The following is a 21,078-nucleotide window of genomic DNA, read 5'->3' on the forward strand; positions in this document are numbered from 1 at the left end:
CTTGGGCTTCCAGTCGGGTACAGATATCGATTATAACTGACATTTCAATGACAAGCTCCACCGTCTTCATCGGGAATGTTGTCTGGGCATGTCTAGTCCGGTGGTATTTATACCCCAGTAGTATGTCCCACCTGATTGGTTAGTCCTCATCCAATCAGGTTTCCGCTTTTCCACCTTGTTTACAATCAAATTCCAGTTCTTACTTTGATTGAGACTTTTGTCTTTGTTAAAATTCTTTTCCTCTAGTTTTATTTCAATGGCTTCCTTTACCAGGTGGTCCTAAAAGCCATTGGCATGGCACAGTAGTTTTGTGCTGTCAAAGACAATCCTATGGCCATTGCGAATGCAATGTTCCGCTACTGCCAATTTCTCCAGGCAACCCAAATGGATACACCTCCTATGCTTCTTGATGTGGGATTGATAAGTATCTAAAGCCAAGCATTTAGAGGACGCACCTCAAGTGAACGGTGCACTGACGATGTCCCCTCGTATGGTCTCGAAACACTTGCAAATGGATTGCTAAGATTGGAGAACAACTCAACCACCCAGTCTTCGTCTTTATAAATTGCTAGAAAAACTCAGCAGGGCAGGCTACATACAGGTACATGGAAAGAGAAATAGAAGTAACACTTTAGGTCAAAATCCTATCAGAGACATCCTCTTGTACATCATAATGAACTGTTTTTGTTTCTTTCCTGGTGTTGATGTAGGGTTTTCAACCTGAAACTTCAAACATGTTTTTCTTTTTGTAGAGGTGGCCTGACTTGTATTACCCTGCATCTTCCTCTGCCCTTTAATGTGCATCATAATCAGTGTTTGAGTGAGAAGACCTAGATTGGATACTGACCTGAAATCGCAAGCAGCATTTTCCTTCTGGCACCAAATGTGGTAATCCCGAGCTCCTTCAAGTCCTGGTCAGTCAGCGTGAGGAAAGTCTGAATGTCAATCTGTGAAGTCATCAGAAGGACAAAGATGAAAACCATTTCACTGGACACAGCAAACAGAGAAAACTCCACAAAACCCTTTCATCCTGTGTTTACCAGCTTTTGTAAACTGAATATTGACACTTCTGTTTGATTAGTATCAAAATGCTACCAACACGACGCTTCATTACATTGCAAAGGTGTCATTACATTGCAAAATGCTACCAACATGACGCGTCATTACATTGCAGTTCCTGTGTTGACTGAAGGAGTTCATATATCCCCCCTTTTCCTGCCTGGGTTTTCACCGGGTGCTCCGGTTTCCTCCCACATTCCAAAGGCGTACGGGTTAGTAGGTTAATGGTGGCATGGGTGTAATTGGGACGCATGGGCTCATTGGGCCTGTGCTGTATCTCTAAATGCTAAATATTTAATGTATTTGTTGATGGCTTTTGCATACAGGTGTCATGTCGAAGTGAATGTAGAAGTGATTGGTGAGAGGCAAGGTGGTGCTTTGCTGGATGTGTTCTTGCCTCTTTCCAACTTTTGAGTCAAATCCAGTTTTTACTGAAGGGATAGAACATGTGATTAGAGATTTTGCAGAAGCTGGAAATCTAGAGTAACACACACACGGCAGATCAGGCAGCATCTACAGAGAGGAACAAACAGTCAACGTTTCGGGCCGAGACCCTTTATTCCTGAGGAAAGATCTCAGCCCGAAACATCGACTGTTTGTTCCTCTCCATACAAGGAACCTGACCTACCGAGTTGCTCCAGCATTTTGTGTGAACTGTCTTTCAAATAGTTTTTGCGACACTAAAATATTTAACATGTAATTCCAATTCCCTATTTTAAGGCCTACAAAAAATAAAATTGCTCAGAAATATGTTAAGAAAATCTAGAATCAGCTGCTGAAATAGATGGTTAGCAGTTTTCCCGAAGCAAGGGACAACATGGTAAAGGGCAGGGGAATGATGATCCAATGTATGTGCGCGCATACACGCACGCACAATCCCTATAGAGTCACCTGTTCCAGCTGGGTCTCATGCTGCTAGTACCCTTTGCAAGGCATAATGTAACGAGCAAGGCAAAGCTCACAGTGTTTAGCTTTGATGTGCACAGTCTAAAAAGACTGTAATTAGTGAGGAAACAACCAGCCACAGGTCTTCAGCTATGCTTCGTTTTAAGACTAAGGCTGGAAGCTGCCGAGTGCAAGACACTTGTTAGTGGAGATGTTGTCTCTCAGTGGCGATCTTTGGTGCAGTGAACTCCATGTCTTTTTTGTTATTTTCCAATGAAAGTCAAAGTTACATCCAGCTGCTCCTACAAGCATATGAATTGATCACCAAAAGGCCAGTCCACCTTTAAGCCAGATCTGCCATTCCATAAGGCCATGTCTGGTCTGACTGCAGCCTAAACTCTGCATTTCTGTTGACCTGTGGTATCATTTCACCCCCTCCTTCATTTAGAATCATTTTCCCTGTTTTAAGAACATGAAAAGCCCCTGCTTCCACCTCACTAGGAAGATACCTCCAAAGCCATTACAATCCTCTGAGAAAAAAAAGTCACCTCAATTGTATTAAATTGAGGACCCTTTATTTTTAAATATACACCTTGTACTGAGAATTTACTGCACTTTCTCTGTACCTACCACATAATATTCCACATTCTGCATCCATTATAACCCACACCATCAGGTTCAGTGACAGTTATTACCCTACAACTATCAGGCTCCTAACTTCACTCACCTCAATGCTGAATGCTCAACCAACAGACTCACTATCAATAAGATCATGGCTGATCTGACCGTGGACTCATTTCCACCTACCTGCCTTTTCCCCATAACCTTCCACTGCTTCATTGGGCAGAGAATTCCACAGATTCACCACTGTTTGGGAAAAGCAATTCCTCCTCATCTCCTTCTTAAATTTACTCCCCTGAATCTTAAGGCGATGTCCCCTAGTTCTAGTCTCACCTACTGATTGTAAACAACTTTCCTGCCTCTATTTTATCTATCCCTTTCATAATTTTATATGTTTCTGTAAGATTTCCACTTATCCTTCTAAATTCCAGTGAGTACAGTCCCAGGCGACTCAATCTCTCCTCATATTCTAACCCATGAATCTCTGGAATCAACCTGGTGAACCTCCTCTGCACCACCTCCAAAGCCAGTATATCATTCTTCAAATAAGACCAGAACTCCACACAATACTCCAGGTGCAGCCTCACCAGTACCCTGTACAGTTGCAGCACAACCTCCCTGCTCTTAAATTCAATCCCTCTAGCAATGGAGGCCAACATTCCATGTGCCTTCTTGATAGCCTGCTTCACCTGCAAACCAACCTTTTGTGATTCATGCACAAGCACTCCCAAGTCCCTCTGCACAGTAGCTTGCTGCAATTTTTTACTATTTAAATAATAATCCACTCTTTCATTTTTCCTTCCAAAGTGTGGATGGCCTCGCATTTACCAACATTGTGAGTAGCCAGACCCTTGCCCACTCACTTAACCTATCTATATCTCTCTGCAGACTCTCCGTATCTTCTGCGCAATCTGCTTTTCCACTCAATTTAGTATCATCAGCAAACTTAGATACACTACATTGGTCCCCTCTTGCAGATTGTTAATGTATATCGTGAATAGTTGTGGGTCCAGCACCAACCCCTGTGGCACACTGCTCACCACTGATTGCCAACCAGACACCCATGTGACCCAACTCTCTGCTTTCTATCAGTTAACCAATCCTCCATCCATGCTAATACGTCACCCCCAACTCTATGCATCCTTACCCTATGGATAAGCCTTTCATGTGGCACCTTATCGAAAGCCTTCTGGAAATCCAAGTAAATAACGTCCATCTGTTCCCCTCTATTCACTGCACTTATTATATTTTCAAAGAATTCCAGTAAATTTTTTTTATTTACACGATATGTCTTCTTTTGCACTCTGGTTGTTCGTCAGTCTTTGTTATTTATAATTTTTCAAAAATCTACTGCATTTATTTACTTTCCTGTAAATGCTTGCAAGAAAGTGAATCTCAAGGTGGTATATGGTGACATATATGTACTTTTATAATAAATTTCCTTTGAATTTTTATTACATTTTTCTGCATATGGCTCCACTGTGGAAATCCACCCAAAACACAATGCCATTGGAGCTAAATTGCCAACTTTTGCTCATCTCCTTCAAAACAGTCCAGAAATAGCAGCATGTTTCTCTGAATCAGTAAGCCACAACCTTTTAGCATTTCCTGTTTTTCTTTCAGACTTCTGGTCTGGACTTTGCATCTGACAGTTCATTCTCTTCCTGTCTCATCTGCTCTCATTTATCCTGTTTACATCTTCCCCAGACAGATTAGATGTGATTATCAAGCCTTCACTAACATCCCTCTGCTGGCACTACCACCGTTTAGAACATAGAACAGGTCAGCACAGTACAGTACAGGTCCTTCCGCCAATGGTATTGCACTGACCTTTTGACCTGTAGCAGCATAGTGGATAGCTCTACGCTATTAACGCGCTCTGTAAGGAGTTTGTATGTTCACCCCGTGACCATGTGGGTTTCCTCTGGGTGCTCCAGTTTCCTCCCACATTCCGAAAGACGTATAGTTAGGGTTAGTGAGTTTTGGGTGTGCTGTGCCTGACGGCTGTCCAGCACAATCTTCACTGAATTGATTTGAAACAAACTGATGCATTTCACAGTATGTTTCTTTGTGCATGAGACAAATGAAGCTAATCTCTATCTCGTTACTCCAAGGTCAAAGGTCAATCTAATCCTTCCCTCTGAAATAGGCCTCTATTTTTCTTTTATCACTGTCATTCGTTCTGCACTCTATTGCAGATATTTGTTTTAGTCTCCCTACCCCTTTGCAACTTCAAATACACTTAGTTTCTAACTTTTCCAAATTCTTATGAAAAATCATTGACCTGACATATTAACTCATTTTCTCTCTCCACAAATGCTGCTTGATCTGCCGAGCATTTCCAACATTTTTTGTGTACCTTTCAGATTTCCAGCAATATTTTGCTTCTTGAGATTTCCTCTGTACTGAGAAGGTGGAAACACTGAAGACCAAAATTAAATGAAGTCCCAATTCTGATATAACATGCAGGTTCTTTACCACCACCCCCACCAATCCTGTACTCCTACCATCCCAAATAAATTTCCTTTCCTTCCCTAGCAACAATAAAAACAATCATGCGCATATATTTTATTGAGATCAAAAGAGGAGTGGTTGTCTGACCTCTTGTTGCTGGAAGATATCTGTGTATTTGCCTAAGCCGAGCTTGCTGAAGAGTTCGGGCAATTCAGAACCTTTGAAGGAGTTATTGAGGCTGCAGCCATTGCTGCCCATCAACGAGGAAATGCAGTCCATGTAATTAGTGCTGGTCAAGTAGTGCTCAGCTGAGGAGACAAATGCAGCCAAATATACTTTTATATATCAAAAGAAACTTTATTCATAATAAAAAATATATACAAGAATAAACCATGCAACATCTTTTCATTCTTACATTAATAGTCAGTGTGTTAAGTAGTGTTCTCTTACATTCCTTAAAACTTGCTGCTCATATGACTCCTGGGGGTGGTACCCTTCTACAATAATTAAGGGCTTCCCTTACCTAACACAGCCCTTCTTTGTTCAGTAGCAGGAGAACCTTCTACTGTGGTCCTCCCCCATCGAGCCTTTGCCTTAGCTGCAGCAAGCATCTCTGTGTCCCTCAGCACATACTCCTGAAGCCTAGAATGTGCCAGTCAGCAGCTTTCCTCAACGGACATCTCATTGTGCTGGGAGACCAACAAGTTTTGTGCCTTTCACTGAACTGAGGATCTGTCAGTAGCACAATGTCTGTTTTTGTGTATGTGTGCCGCCAGAAAAAAAAAACTGTAATCTCACCGGAGAAGAAATTGCACAGGCAATGTGTGGCCATGGTGAATAAGAGCCCAGTTTTGATGTAGTGGATAATAAATCAATGAGTAATACCCTGAAGACCCCTGATACAATGATCATAGAGTTGTTGGTTAACTGTGGTAAACCCTATGAACATGGGTCTACAAACAGGAACTGGACAGATGAAAAACCCTAACTGGCTCACTAATGGATGGACATTAACCAGTAAGTCGCATCTCACTGGCTAATGGGCATTCTTTTACGTATCTTGTACATTGGATCAATACTTTCTGTGCTTCAATCAAAGTTAAATTTTCAAGCATTTTTTAGCATGGAAAAAGGATCTAGTGCTTTCCCAGCATATATGACGAAAAAACTCTTCTCCGGCTTCCAGCCAGGTACAGGTTTCCTGAGAGCGTAAACCTGATTGGATGAGGACTAACCAATCAGGAGGAACGGACTACGGGGCTATAAATACCACCAGATTAGACATTGCGAGACATCATCCCTGAAGAAGATGGCAGAGTTCGTCATCAAAACGTCGGTTATAATCGATACCTGTACCTGGTTGGAAGCCTGAGAAGAGCTTATTCATTTTTTAGCATCTCTCAAAAATGATTTGAACATAATTAGATTATCGTGATCCACAGGAAAAATATTTCCCTTAAGTTATAATAAGACAAGGATGAATTAGTGACTTTCATAGTAAGCTAGCTTGGAAACAAATGGTATGGCAAATTGCTTGCCATTACTGTAACACCTCAACACCACTGCCCAGAAATCCATTTTTAGTAGGACCACAACTATTCACATGAAGCTAGTGAATGGTTGTTAAGTCTTAACAGATTACTCCCTCAACTGTACCATTTATAATTCCAGGCTAGGCTATACTTCATGCATACTCACAATGCAAGTAACGGTGGCATGCATTTTCAGAATGATGCTAATGGAAATTCCTTGCTATTTCCACGAGTTATTGCACACCAAGCCATCAGCAGAGAAAATTAACACAACAGAAACAGCAGGGCAAAACAGCTATTTTCACCTCTGCATGAATGCTAAATAATTGCATTCAGTCTTCTCAAAACACAATTATGGTGACATGGATTCAATCACTGACAACGTCAGAAGGGGATGGACATTCACTATATTATACCAATAAAGCTTTTACAGAAAGTTTGGGACCTGGTGGACTGTACAAGTAGCTCAATCTGATGAACATACAGACCACAGCAAGAAATTCCCACTAAAAACAGACTGAGTGTTTTTTGTTCTGCTGTCAAAAATACAAGCGTCAGGAGATGGAAGGACTGGAAAAAACTCTGCACCAGGTACTGCTGAGAAATGGGTGGCACTCAATAATGGGCACGTAAGGATTATCTCTGTTTTACTCTGTTTCAGATCAAAATGTGTCTGACTGCAAGGCTGCTCGTCTTCTTTCTAACACCACCAGGACCCGCACCAGGGCATTCCAGATACATTAAAGTTTTAGGTACACAGCTGCGATTCAAAGTACCAGCCATGAAGCAAATTGACATAAATAAATGAAGATTTTCTAAAATACATCTCTTCAATTTTACAAGATTATTTTGCAGAAACTCTCCGGGTCAGTTTGGCTGAGATCAGAAAATTAGAATTTCATAAATTTTAGATATAAACTTTGAAGCTAATGTTTTATACCAGGAAAGGTGCGAGGATTTTTCTTTAAAAGTCTGCTTGAAGGCTTGGGTTCCAATACTCATCATGCTGAATCATTCTTTAGAACTGTTTGACTATTTAGATTATAATGCTACTATGTTATATTTTTGTGCAAAGGGACATGGAAATCTGAAACTCCTCCCCCAAAAGGCTGTGGATATAGGCTAAAATTTGATCAAGATATTTCAGCAATATTAACAGGGGTTTGTGAAGGCAGATAGAACTCAGCCTAGACGATGTTGAATGGTGGAGCAGTCAAGAACTAGAATGGCCCATTCCTCCACTCTAGTTCCTGTGCTCTGCTGATTGTGGATACACTGGCAGATAAACCAGTGGAAGATAGTTAAACAGGGAGAGGGTGACCAGGAAAATCAAAGGCAAAATTGAGTCAGTTCTAACATCATGCTCAGAACCTGCATCATTGTTAACTAATCCACATCAGTTTAAACAACATTTTTTAAACAGCAAATTATTGACACAATGGTAAAATAATGAAATGGAGCAAACTATGATTCTAAGAAAGTTGCAATAAGGACATTGATCTATATCTCCTCAATATTATTGTACATTCTACAGAGGAAAGCTCCCCATCACAATACCTGAAATGCTTACATGTGTTATTTTTTTGCTTGGAACTGTTGATAGATGTTGGGAATTCACCATGAGAGCCGTTCCGATCCCTCCAGTTATCAGACTCGCTGCCACCCCCAATGCACTCCCGACTGTTTGACCGTGACAGTGACACTGATGACGACGACTACAGAGAAAGATTACTTTTAAACACCGTTTCTCTCATCCATACACAAAAACCTTGGGTGAGTTCCAATAAATTACGACAGAATTCTATCTAAAACGTATCAGGCTTCAGAAATAGATAATCTTTATAAATCACTCTCATTCCTTTGGATGATGACCTTACTGTGGTTACTCTCCCATGTACAAGCAAGCTGTACTGATCAAAAGGACTAGAATATAAAAGCAAGGATGTAATACTGGGGCTATATAAGGCATTGGTCAGACATCTGGGGGACTGTAAGCAGTTTTGGTATCATTATCTAAGAAAGAATGTGCTGGCATTGGAGAGAGTCCAGAGATGGGTCACGAGAATGATCCCAGGAATGAAAGAGTTAACATATGAGAGTGTTTGATAGCTCGGGTCTGTACACTTTGGAATTTAGAAGAATGAGAGAGATAAAACCTACCAAATAGTGAAAAATGTAGACAAAACGCACGTGGAGAAGATGTTTCTAATAGTGGGAGATTCTAGGACCAGAGAGCACAGCCTCAGAATACAAGGATGTCCCTTTAGAATAGAGATGAGGAAGAATTTCTTTAGCCAGAGGCTGGAGAATCTGTGGTATATTTAAAGCAGAGGTTGGTAGGTTCTTGTTTAGTAAGGGTGTCAAAGGCTCAGGCAGAAGGCACCAGAATGGAGTTAAGAGAAATAATAAATAATCAGCCATGATCAAATGGCGGAGCAGACTCAATGGGCCAAATAGCCTAATCCTGGCTCCTATATCTTATGGTCTTATCACTTCACCACTGCCGCCATTTTAGATCCAACAAGACCAAAACCACCCATCAGAGGAAGCCACCTATGCCACTATGTTGTGTCCAGAGGAAGGGTCTCAACCTGAAACAGCAACTGTCCATTCCCTTCCATGGAAGTTGCCTGGCTTGCTGAGTTCTTCCAGCAGGGTGTTTTATGTTTCTGATTCTAGTATCTGCAGTTTCTTGTGCTTCCAGTATGTATTACATTCCCCATTGGAGAGCAGTAGTATAGCATTTCATCTACAATGTACATTGGCTGGTCTTATTGAGAGGCTGGAATTATCAGAACTAACCAGAAAGGCAGATGTTTTTATCCTTAGGAAGGGAAAGGTTGAAAAATAATCTTATTGAGCTCTTTAAAATCATGAAGGTGTTCGAGAGAAATGAATTTATTTCTGCTTCTCTGAAGAAACTGAATGAAAAACAAGTGTTTCTAATGCATTTCAAAGAAACCTTGAGATACAGAGAGTGGTTACCATGTGGAATGTATCACACTGTGAAGTAGCTGAACCAAATAGAGGAGATGTATTTAATAAAAACAGATAAAAAAGAAAATGATAATAAGAGTTAAATGAGGAGGGCTAGAAGGTTACCTATATGAGGCATAATATTAGCACAAAATGACTTGGGAGACTGGCCTTTTCTAGAATTACAAGTCAACGTAATTCTAAAACACTGATAACAGTGTTTGGCAATCCTGTCTCCAATTGCAGAGATCACTCACTGTCACACTGTTATAACCATAATGGCAAATGGGAATGGTTACAGTTTGCTACAGACTCAGGCAAACTGTCTGAGGCTTCTGATGATGGAAGGTTCATTCATTTCCTGAAAACAATGCTGGAAGACATCCGATCACTAGCTAGCCTGGCAACACCAAAGGCATCAATCAATGAGTTTGGGCTGGAAAACAACACACACAAAATGCTGGAGGAACTCAGCAGGTCAGGCAGCATCCATGGAAAAAAAAGTACGGTCAACCGTTGAGTTCCTCCAGTATTTTGTGTGTGTTGCTTGGATTTCCAGCATTTGTAGATTTTCTCTTGTTTTGAGTTTGGGCTGGAAGGTTAGTTACCTGATAAATCACAACAGTAGTTGTAGGGCTGCTGTGTAAAAGTTTGAATGAAAATGAAATGGCAGGAAGGACGAGAGAGAGAGAGAGAGAGAGAGAGAGAGTGAAAAACAGAAAATAAACCTGAAAGTCAAGCTGACCATTCGGAGATGGGCCAGGTAAGGAGATTGGAGGCCTAAAAGTGTGCGACAAAAGAGATAGATGTGGAAGAGAGCTGTGAAGGCAGATGTTAGAGAAGAAAGGTGCAGAATAAATTGAGAGAGGAAGGCAGTGAGGATGAAATCAAATATGGAAAAAGCAGGCAGAAGCAACACAGAATAATCAGAATGAGATTTATTATCAACGACATGTCGTGAAGTTTGTTTATGGCACCAATAAAAATAGCAAACTAGAAATGAATGAATAGATAGATAAGCAGGAAGTGTAAAAGAGGAATGGTGAGGTAATGTTAATGGACCATTCACAAATCTGACAGCAGAGGGCAAGAAAATGTTCTTAAAATATTGAGTGTGTGTCTTCAGGCTCCAGTACCTCCTCCCCGATGGAAGTAATAAGAAGAGGGAATGTTCCGAATGTACTGGATGCCATCTTCTTGAGGATGAGAGGTGACTTGATACTGGTGTATAACATTGCAAGAGGCATAGTTAGAGTGGATAGTCATTACCTTTTTCCAAGGGCAGTCATGGCTAATACCAGAGAAATTTTAGGGGAGATGTCAGATTTGGGTTTTTGTTTTAAACAGAGAGAATGGCAAGTGCCTGGAATGCACAACTGGGGGTGGTGGTAGGGGCAGATACATCAGGGATATTTGAGAGACTCTTGGATAGGCACATGGATGAAAGGAAAATGGAGGGTTTTAGCTGTGTATGAGGGAAGGGCTGGATTGATTGTGGAGTAGGTTGAAATGTCAGCACAACATCATGGGCCATTCTTTGCTGTACTGTTCCATGTCCTCGATGGTGGGGAGGGTTGTGCCCACGACGGAACTAGTTGAGTCCTCAACCCCCTGCAGCCTCTTTCTATCCTACGCATTGGAGCCTCCACAGCAGGCGATGGTGCAACCAGTCAGAATAGAACATGAGAAAGTTTTTGACAAGAACAGGCCATTCAGCCCAACAAAGCTTGCCAAATGCCTATTCCCACAGTGTGGGGAAATAACCATCGAGTTTAGATTTGAAAGTCACTCAGGTACTACGCTCAGCTACATAACTAGGTAGTCTGTTCCATATGTCCACAACTCGCTGGGTAAAGGAACTCTTTCTAATGTTAGTCTGAAATCTCCCTTTAACCAGTCTCCACCTATGGCCCTGTATCCTCATTGATGGATTAATTTTGAAGTAGCAGCTGGCATTCACCTTACTTATACCCTGAATGAGTTTGAACACTTCTATCAAGTCTCTCTCATTCTATGTCTACTTTGGCTAAAAAGATTTAATTCTTTCAATCTGTCTTCATCGCTCATACTCTGCAGACCTGGAATGAGTCTTGTCACCCTTCTCTGAATTCTCTCCAGTGCCTTCACAGCCCTCACATGATATGGAGACCAAAACTGTACACTGTACTCAAGCAAAGAACTGGATTACACTCCAAAATAGATCTGTAGAAATTTGCTCAAGTCTTTGGTTACATACCAAATCTTCTCAAACTACTAATGAAATAAAGCCACTGGTGTGCCTTCTTTGTGATTGCATAAGTCAGAAAGAGGAATGGGGACAGGTGTGGAAGGCATGGGAAAGGAATGGGTTGAGAGAACAGTAGAGAAGTGATATTTTTGTTAATGCATGAGTAGAAAGAAGAGAAAAAAGTCAGTGCCAAGGGCGAGAGGTTACACATGCTGAAGCACTGTATTCCTTCTGCAAATTACACTCTAATCATTGTGGTATAAAATTCCATACGCTATTGAGAACATGTTCAGAATGTAACCATCCATACCCTGGTGCCAACAACAAGTTTAATATTAATGTTCAAGTCTAGAACAATTTAACTTTGGCCAAATACATTCAGGATAATGGATATTTTTGCACATTTCAAGAAAGTAAAACTCTCCTCAGTGTTTTCTCAGGCACTGCCTTGTCAATATAGAGTTCAGACTAGAGGTGAAAAATGATAACTGAATCAGCCTTCCGCCAAACATTATTAGTGTACCGTGTTTCAAAGTTTAACATGTTTGATTTGCTGGAAGACCATCATAGTTCCAGACCAGAAACTTAAAAAGGAATCTGCTAACAGAAGTACGCCGAGAGTAATTAATAACAGGTGGCCAGGTTTCTGTCTGAAATGAAGCATTCATTATTTCTTGGATTTTGCCCTTGTTTACACAGCTAGAAACTAACTGCATGGGCTTTAAAGCAATGGGATTCAGCACTTCTACAATCAGCCAAGCCTTACAGCCAAGTAAAATATGAAATCTGATATAGATAAAACATGCTTTCAAAATAAAGATATCATTATTTTTGGACTGTTGTCAGGTATGTTATTACCTGACATTTGGTTAAAACTGAGTAAAAGGAGCTAAACTAACCTTCATAAATCAAAGTGTTGGATACAGGAGTTGGGATGTTATGTTAAAGTTGCAAAAGACGTTGGTGAGGCCTAATTTGGAGTATTGCGTGCAGTTCTGGTCACCTACTTACCAGAAAGATATCAATAAGACTTAAAGAATGCAGAAAAAAACTTACAAGGATGGTTCCAGGACTAAGTTTATAAGGAAAGGGTGAATAGGTTAGAGAAGATTTGATGAAGGTATGCAAAATCGTGAGGGGTGTAGGTGGGGTAAATGTAAGCATGCTTTTTCCACTGAGGTTGGGTTTGACTAGAACTGGAGGTCATGAGTTAAGGGTGAAAGGTGAAATGTTTAAGAGGAACATGGGGGCAAACTTCTTCACCCGGAGCATGGTGAGAGGGTGGAATTACCTGCCAGTGGAAGTGGTGGATACAGGCTTGATTTCACTATTTAAGAGAAATTTGGATGGGTACATGGATGGGAGAGGTATGGAGGGCTATGTCCAGGTACAGGTCGATGGGATTAGGCAGATTAATAGTTCAGCACAGACTGGATGGGTCAAAAAGCCTTTATCTGTGCCATAGTGTTCTATGACTCTATAAATGTATATGATGCCACAATAAGAACTTACTGTCACTTTTTCTTAAACAACAAAATTCACAATGTTATGATAGTAAACCTGATTCTATTCTGATTCGGGCTGTGAAAGTTATCTCCCAAACTAACCAAAACTTGGCGGTGGCTAAGGAGACTCCACTTGGACTGTAAAACCAAATCTGCAGAGCAGGATAACATGTTCAGTACCTCATACGTAGTTGACATAGATGGCTTGTAGGACACGTGATTGGCACGCCTTAGTTCTTTGATGGTTTCTGCAGGCATTGATTTGGAGAACCCAAGCCCACTCCACGTATTTGTTGGAGTCCGTACTTCAGTTACGACTGGCTTCTTCAGCATAGCTTCACGGAAACAGAATTTAAGGCAGTGTCACCGGAAAGGAGATACTCCAGTTCACCTAAGGTCAGTTTTTTGGCGGCCTAACATTGGCAATAAGTGTGCAATTCATCTATTTTGGAGGCCAAAGCCAACTGGCTTCTCAGCACTTTTTTAATGTCAAAATAAACTTTATTCTTAATAAAAAATTACTTCCAAGGATAAACTGCACAATGCCTTCTCATTCTTACATTCATGGTCAATGTGTTAAGTAGTGTTCTATTACATTCTTTAAAACCAATGGGGCAGTTGCCACCCAGGTGGTCCTCTGGGGCGGTACTCTACTACAATAATTGATGGCTTTGTCACCCAACCTGGCCCCTCTCTGTCCAGTAGCAGAAGACCTACTGTATACTATCAACCTTCTCCAGTGAGCCCTTGAGGTGGCTGCACCAAGCTTCAGTGTGTCTCTCAGCGTGTGCTCCTGCAGCCTGGGACGTGCCAGTCAGCAGCGTTCCTCTAAGGACATCTCGGTGCGCTGGCAGATCATCTGGTGTCTTTCACCGAGTTGATCGTCCGCCAGCAGCACCCGATGTCCATCTCTGCATGCACCCTTGGGAACAGAGAGTCGTGTCACGTAGCCGTTCAGGATATAAGCCCCTGCATCTTTCTCCGCACCCTCTTTGTAAAACCCACAGCCTGCAAATAGGTGAACAACGGCCTGGTCATCCTGCCAGTAGCGCACGGTGGGAGTGATGCCCTGGGCATGCAGGAAGGATCTGATTGGGAGGGGATGGCCCCCCTTACCCCCAGGCAGGCAAGTTCTGGATGCCTGTTGGTGAAGTCTGGCGATGAGGCATTCTGCCAGTGGGCTGGACAGTCTGCTCAGGCAACCATCCAATTGTGTCCATCAAGCTCTTCCCTTGCAGTGTCTGCAGGACGTTCCATGCTGACCACTGCCTGATGGACTTGTGGTCTTGCAGCCACTTGCACCACTTAACAGAAGAACTTCTCTCGTCACTAGCGTGCCAGTTCAGGGTGGGTTATAAATATGGATCATACACAGTTTTATTAAAATGACAAAGCTAATTATCTTCCAACAGCAAAGGAATTATATTCCTTTTTCTGGCTCATTTTAAAATTGAATTGCTCAAGAAGGTTAAATAAAAATCAGCTTGTGACTGATTAACCAGATGCAGATGAAGGGATCATGTTTTTGAGTTCGTTAATTTTATTTGGTCTCCTCCACTTGCGGGTGGTGTCAATGTCCCAGGATTGTTTATACTGTCTGGGTGCTGGAGAAATCTGCCCAAACTGCTGTTGGAACCTTCAACAGAGAACCAAGGAGCAGATTGATTTCATTTTAGTCACTTTGCTCTTCAGCAGCATTCTTCTATGAAGGGGACATGGAAAGAATACAAGTTGCATCTTTTAGATACAATTTATTTGGCTATCTTTCATTAAACAAAGGTTCTTAAGTGATACGTCTCTCAGTGACGTATGCCGCTAAAGGTTTTTTACGCAAATACTCTGCAAGATCCACTACTTCCAATAAACTTGGCATATGACCCACAAACTCAGGAATGCGTACGGCCATTTACTGTCAAACTCTTGGTCATTGCTACTAATCAGCGTGAAAAGAAGACACAAATTAGAATTCGCTCCACACTAGTTGACAGAAAAATGAGAACTTTAAATACGCTGTTGTGACAGAACCTTTCATAAAATAACAAAGAGGAAGCAGCATGAATGGTCAGTGCATTCGAGGCAGAAGCCCACAGCAACCCCTGGCAAGAGCTTGGAAGAGGAATCACATTTTTGAGCTGTTGACAAACAGCAAGATGTTAGAGGTTAGTGTCAGACCACATACCTTTGGTTGCCAACAACTTCTTCTGTTCATAGTCAAAGGCCTGAAAACAAAAAGAAGAAACAATGGCTTAACAGCACGCTGAAATGTTGCTACAACACAACAATTTCTCTAGGGTGCTCGAATGGAGGAGGAATGAAGTCAAAGCTAGACATGGCTACCGGTTTCCACAGCACTCTAGGAATGATGGGAACAGTATGTTAATGTAAACACTATTAAGAATAATATTTCAATTCTGGTTCGACAAAGCTTTCCCATAAACATCAATTCATTCAAAATAGTTTTAGAAATATACCAGACTGAGTTCCGTGATAAATCTGACAGGTTATAGGCAGCAGTGTGGCCATGTAGGTATTGGTGGGCATGCTTTGTTGGCACTGGAAGCCACTGATGCAAAATGACACATTTCACTATATTTTTCAATGTACGTGTGACAAATAAACCTCATCTTTATCCAGTTTGCGCAACTATTACATAGCTCCTGTTCCATGCTGGTTTCTGGCACTGTCTGTATTGAGTTTGCACCTTCTCCCTATCACACTGCCATCTCCCTTGGGTGCTCCACGTTCCCCTCCCCTCGGTTGTGAGGTTAGTTCACTACTTAACTTATCCCTAACGTAGGAAGCAGGTGGGAGAATCAAGGGGGAGTTAATGGGCACATGTGAAATAAAATATTATTGGGAAATAAGTAGGGGAACAGAATCAATGGAATTGATTTGAGCACTAGCACAGACATAATGGACCAAATGGTCTCCTTCTGTGTCATAAGGTATAATGAGAAAATGACACCTGAGTGATGTCACCCACACTACAGGATGGCAGGAGCAGACTTAGTAGGAAATGTTAGGCAAATTCACTACGTTTTGAAAGCCGCTTTAAAAAAAGATATATATATAAAATTGTGTGACAGTAAGTCCACAGACAACACAGCCTCCCAGAATTTCCTGTCCTCTATCATGGAGGTGGTAGACAAAAGAGTCTGGACCTGCCACTGACCCTGGAGGAATTGACTGGCCTCATCCCTTCGTTAAACAAATAAAACCTCCAGATGGTTTTACCAGCTGAGTTGTACTCGGCTCTGTGGCACTGGAAGGGCCCGGATCTGAGTTGTAGTCGACTCTGTAGGACTGGACAGACCCGGATCTGAGTTGTAATCAACTCTGTGGGACTGTACAGGCCTGGATCTGAGTTGTAATCGACTCGATGGGACTGAACGGGCCCGGATCTGAGTTGTAATTGACTCTATGGGACTGGAAGGGCCTGGATCTGAGTTGTAATCGACTCTGTGGGACTGGAAGGGCCTGGATCTGAGTTGTAATCGACTCTGTGGGACTGGACAGGCCCAGATCTGCGATGTAATCGGCTCTGTGGAACCAGATGGGCCTGGATCTGAGTTGTAATCAACTCTGTGGGACTGGATAGGCCCAGATCTGAGTCCTGAGTTGTTTCACCCATTCTGATCCAGGGAATCTGCTACAGATTAACATTAAACTTCACCAGTCAATTTAGTTTCAGTTGTTTTGCTGGATTCAGTCATGACACCAATCCAATGTAAAGTGCTGGCTAATTGTATTATTGTCTTTATCAATAGATAAAATGTCTATTGCGTGTTCAAGAGTGTAGTGCAGCTTTGTGAATTTGAGTTAATGTCTCATGCCAACTGTGTCATCGTACCTGGATATTTGCATAGGCTGACTGTGGAGCCAGTCGCAGTCGCTCTGAGTTCTGCTGGGCAGCAGCTCGTTCTGCTGCCCGCTCGCTGCCGGGGGCCCGTTTATCTGTAGCAGTGCCCTCGGAGGTACCGGAATCGGAATCGGAAAGCAGCCTGTCCGAGGTGCTGGAAGATAAAACCAACAGTCACGTTTGGTCAGTTGGCTTTCCATCACTACCATCGCCTCACCCCGACATGTATTACACAGAAATAACCAAGAGTCTACCGTGCAGAAATGGACCACTGGAGTATTAACAAGGAAAATTGGTTAACTGGCCCAACCTTTCCACTTCACCCATCAGACTATTCTCAACTATTCATCAATTTCTCTAGCTTCCAGTAACCACTCTCCTCTTATCTCCCCTTCTCCTTTGTCCATTCTGGTGGCCCTCTCACCTCTCATCTTCCCTTCCCCTGTCTTCATGACCTACCCACCACCTCCCTCTGATTCCTCTCCTCCTTCCCTTTACTGCACTGTCCTTTCCTATCAGGTTTCTTCTTTCTCAGTCCTTTACCTCTTCCAACTATTGCCTCCCAGTTTCTCACATCATCATCCCCTTCCCCCCAGCCACCCACCTACCTTCTCCCTCACTCACTATCACCTACTACCTGCTAGCCTGTCCTCTCCTGCACCTCAACATCTTATTCTGGCTTCTGCCCCCTTCCTTTCTAATCCTGTCAAAGGGTCCCGGCCCAAAATGTCAACTGTTCATTCCCCTCGATGGATGCCGACTGATTTGCGGTGTTCCTCCAGCATTTTGCATGTGTTACTAAAGATTTCTTCCTTTCCTTTTACCCAGATTCTCTTTTTAGTATACGCATCTTATTGCTTCAACTACTCACCGTGGCAGCAAGTCCCACCTTCTAACCATTCTGCGTGAAAAAGACCAGCCTGGATTCTTTATTGATTTTATTAGATATGAGGGTTCGTTCCCCTCGGGGAGGAATTAACACTCCAGCAAAAAAAAGAGCTAGTATAGATTTCTCTTTCACAGATCATTCACCCTTCAAGTAAATATGATAGGAATTACAGGTTGTGCCTCATCCTTGTCCAGCGTTCGTGAGGGGATTGCCCTCTCGAGACAAGACTCACAGTCTTACTCCTCAGGAGCATCCCAGTGCTGTTTAATGTCTAACTAGCTTTAACGGGAGGGCTGAATTATCAATGGTTTGCACACAAGCTCTCAGGTAGATGAGGTCAACTGTGAATTATTATTTCACTTTACTTGGGATCCCATTATTAAACATTATAGATTTTAAATAATATTGCCATCTGATGTTCTGTTTTGAAAGTACAAATTCAAATATTGCCCTTGTACCATTATAAAAAACTGATGATTATTTTACAGAATACGTTTAGTGGAAGTAAGCACAATTAAACCTCAATTTAGCCCAGTATGTTTGATCAGAGGGGCACAGCTGACTGGAAATACCTTTCCAAACGCATGCTGCAATGTGATACATCAACATCTCCCCTAATGAGCACTTCATATTTTTCTGGGTAGCACAGTAGTGTAGTGGTCAGCGTAACACTAGCACAGTGCCGACAACTCAGGTTCGATCCGGCCGCTGCCTGTAAGCTTGTACGTTCTCCCTGTGGCAGCGTGGGTTTCCTCCGGGTCCTCTGGTTTCCTCCCACAGTCCAAAGATGTATGGGTTACTAGGTTAATTGCTCATATGTGTGCATGAGGGCGGCACAGGCTGACTGAGCTGGAACAGTCCATCACTGTGCTGTATTAAAAATAAAACAATGTACCACAATCATGATTAATAACTGGCTGCCTCCACTACAACTCTCCTTCACCCTACATCAATTGACAGCCCTGAAAGAATTGTGGGGAGTCTGCCCTGCAATGCTACTAAAGGTTTTTGTTTGTAAATAAATCTGTTTATGTAGGTCCCCTGCTGGGGTGGTCACAGTGCAGATCTGAGATCCCCCCGAGTCACTCACTGTCGGTGGCCGTTCTTGGTGCCCTGCAGCAGCTCCAGAGCCTGTCGTTTTGCCACAGATGTGGAGGAGCTGTTGAGCATCTGCTTCAGTTCACTGCTGTTGGCAGAGTGCGAGGGGCTTCTGGGCATGCCCACTTCCACAAAGGCATCATTGGAACCTGTAAAAGCAGAGTTAAAAGCCAGGGCTCAAAGTGGCAGATAAGATGACACAGGGTTAGCCCCGTGAAACTGCTCCTCCCTCACTGAGATCACGATTGGTTTGAACTTGACCTGAAGTTCAACTCTCGTCTCCCTAATAGACCCGAGGCTCACTAGAAAGGACCATTTTTTATTGCTAACACCGGAGGTGAATGAATTTTAAGGTGATTGAAGGGAAGTATAGGGACGATGTGTGGCGCGTGGCCAAGTCGTTAGGGCGTTGGGCCCACGATCTGAAGGTCATGGGTTCGAGTCTCGGCCAAGGCAGCATGTTGTGTCTTTGAGCAAGGCACTTAACCACACACTGCTCCAGTCCATCCAGCTGAAAATGGGTACCGGCAAATACTGGAGGTTAATCTCGCGATACACTGGCGTCCTATCCGGGGGCGGGAGTCTCATACTCTCAGCTGCTTCACGCCACAGAAACTGGCATAAGCACCTGATGGACCACAAGGCTCGGGACAGACTTTAACATAGGGACGATGTCAGAGGTAAGTTCTTTACACAGAGAGTGGTGGGTGGTGGTAAAGGCAGATACATTAGAGGAATTTAAAAAACTCAGATAGGCATGTAGACAATAGAAAAATGGAGGGCTATGTAGAAAGGAAGGGTTAGATTGATTTTAGAGTAGATTAAAAGGTCAGCACAACGTTTTGAGGGCTGAAGGAGCTGGACTACAGCGTAGTGTTCTATCATCAGTGAAAGCCAAACCAATAGTGAGCCATGCTTCAAAGCTCACAAATATGTGTAGTAACAATTTCAGAACTAAAAATGTTGAGGGGGACTGTGCAGAACTTCCTTTGAAAGTGCTTTTATTAATGTTTGTGATTGTTTGAATATATTTCAACTGCCTCAAAATATCTCTGATCAGCAGAAGGTAGTCAGAGCTCCCACTAGCTGGGCATAGTGCCCAGCCGCCTGCTTCTGCAAGAATGGCAGCAGTGATAACGTTAGGAGCTGTCAAGTCGGAGGAGATCAGCCATCCTGCGAGAAGCAAGTGTGAGGCCTAGGCTGAGACCAGAACCATCCAACCCATCTTTCTGCATATTAAGTTTTTCCTACAGAGTCTAGTAATGGCTATTGTTACGGGTTATCAATTATTCACACAAGCAGGAGTGGGACTGCTGTCAAAGGGTTTGGAGGGAAGCATTAAAGTCCAGACTTGGCACAGTAAAGCTAACAATCCATCCTCCACTGATCAGAGCCAAAACAACACAAGTGCAGTTGGGAATTAAGACCACTTAGTTTGTCGTTGGTCTTGACAGAGTGCTGAAAGAAAGAACTGATGTCTCAGAAATGTTCATCCCCCACCACTTCTCCCACCCCGACTCGCCATGCCTGCTCACATCCTGGTTTAGTTCTCACAGCACAGCTGGATCTACTCTGTCCAAAACTTGCTATTAGCATGTGAAATCAGCTTATATCTGGTTGGCTCTATTGACGTTCCTGAAGGAGCCTCTCCTAAATCCTCCTCTGGGTTGTTGTTGCTCCTCTCCGTGTCCTGTGGCGCATCGGGAAACAACCTTGTTTAGTATTTATCTGGTTTTTAGCTCGACGCTCAACCCAGCACGGATGAAAACAAGGAGCTGGCCAGATTCAAACCCAGGACCACTTGCCTTGGAGTCTGGTGCAGATACCACTACACCACCGGCTCTTCTCTGGGTTAGTCAGATCGTAATATCTTCTTCACACACTGCTCATCAGCAGCAAGCCAAAAATTCTTCATAGCAGTTCCTAATTTATAGCAATAGCTGCACATAGCTTTGCCATCAAGCAATACAGAA

General features: G+C 42.7%; 1 protein-coding gene across 4 annotated transcripts in view; it reads right to left on the minus strand.

Annotated features, from left to right (window-relative positions):
* Positions 1–21,078, minus strand: part of LOC140185694 (protein bicaudal C homolog 1-like) — a 340,760-nt gene that overhangs the window by 13,786 nt on the left and 305,896 nt on the right. For all 4 annotated transcript variants that reach the window (XM_072239227.1, XM_072239226.1, XM_072239225.1 and 1 more), the window contains 7 exons: positions 19,098–19,254; positions 17,110–17,272; positions 15,439–15,478; positions 13,440–13,594; positions 8,122–8,266; positions 5,167–5,327; positions 848–947 (listed from right to left, as the gene is read on the minus strand). In XM_072239227.1, coding sequence (XP_072095328.1) covers positions 848–947; positions 5,167–5,327; positions 8,122–8,266; positions 13,440–13,594; positions 15,439–15,478; positions 17,110–17,272; positions 19,098–19,254 — 921 coding nt within the window. The remainder of the gene's footprint in view (positions 1–847; positions 948–5,166; positions 5,328–8,121; positions 8,267–13,439; positions 13,595–15,438; positions 15,479–17,109; positions 17,273–19,097; positions 19,255–21,078) is intronic.

The sequence above is a fragment of the Mobula birostris genome, chromosome 21 (genome assembly GCF_030028105.1).
Source record: "Mobula birostris isolate sMobBir1 chromosome 21, sMobBir1.hap1, whole genome shotgun sequence".
NCBI lineage: Eukaryota > Metazoa > Chordata > Chondrichthyes > Myliobatiformes > Myliobatidae > Mobula > Mobula birostris.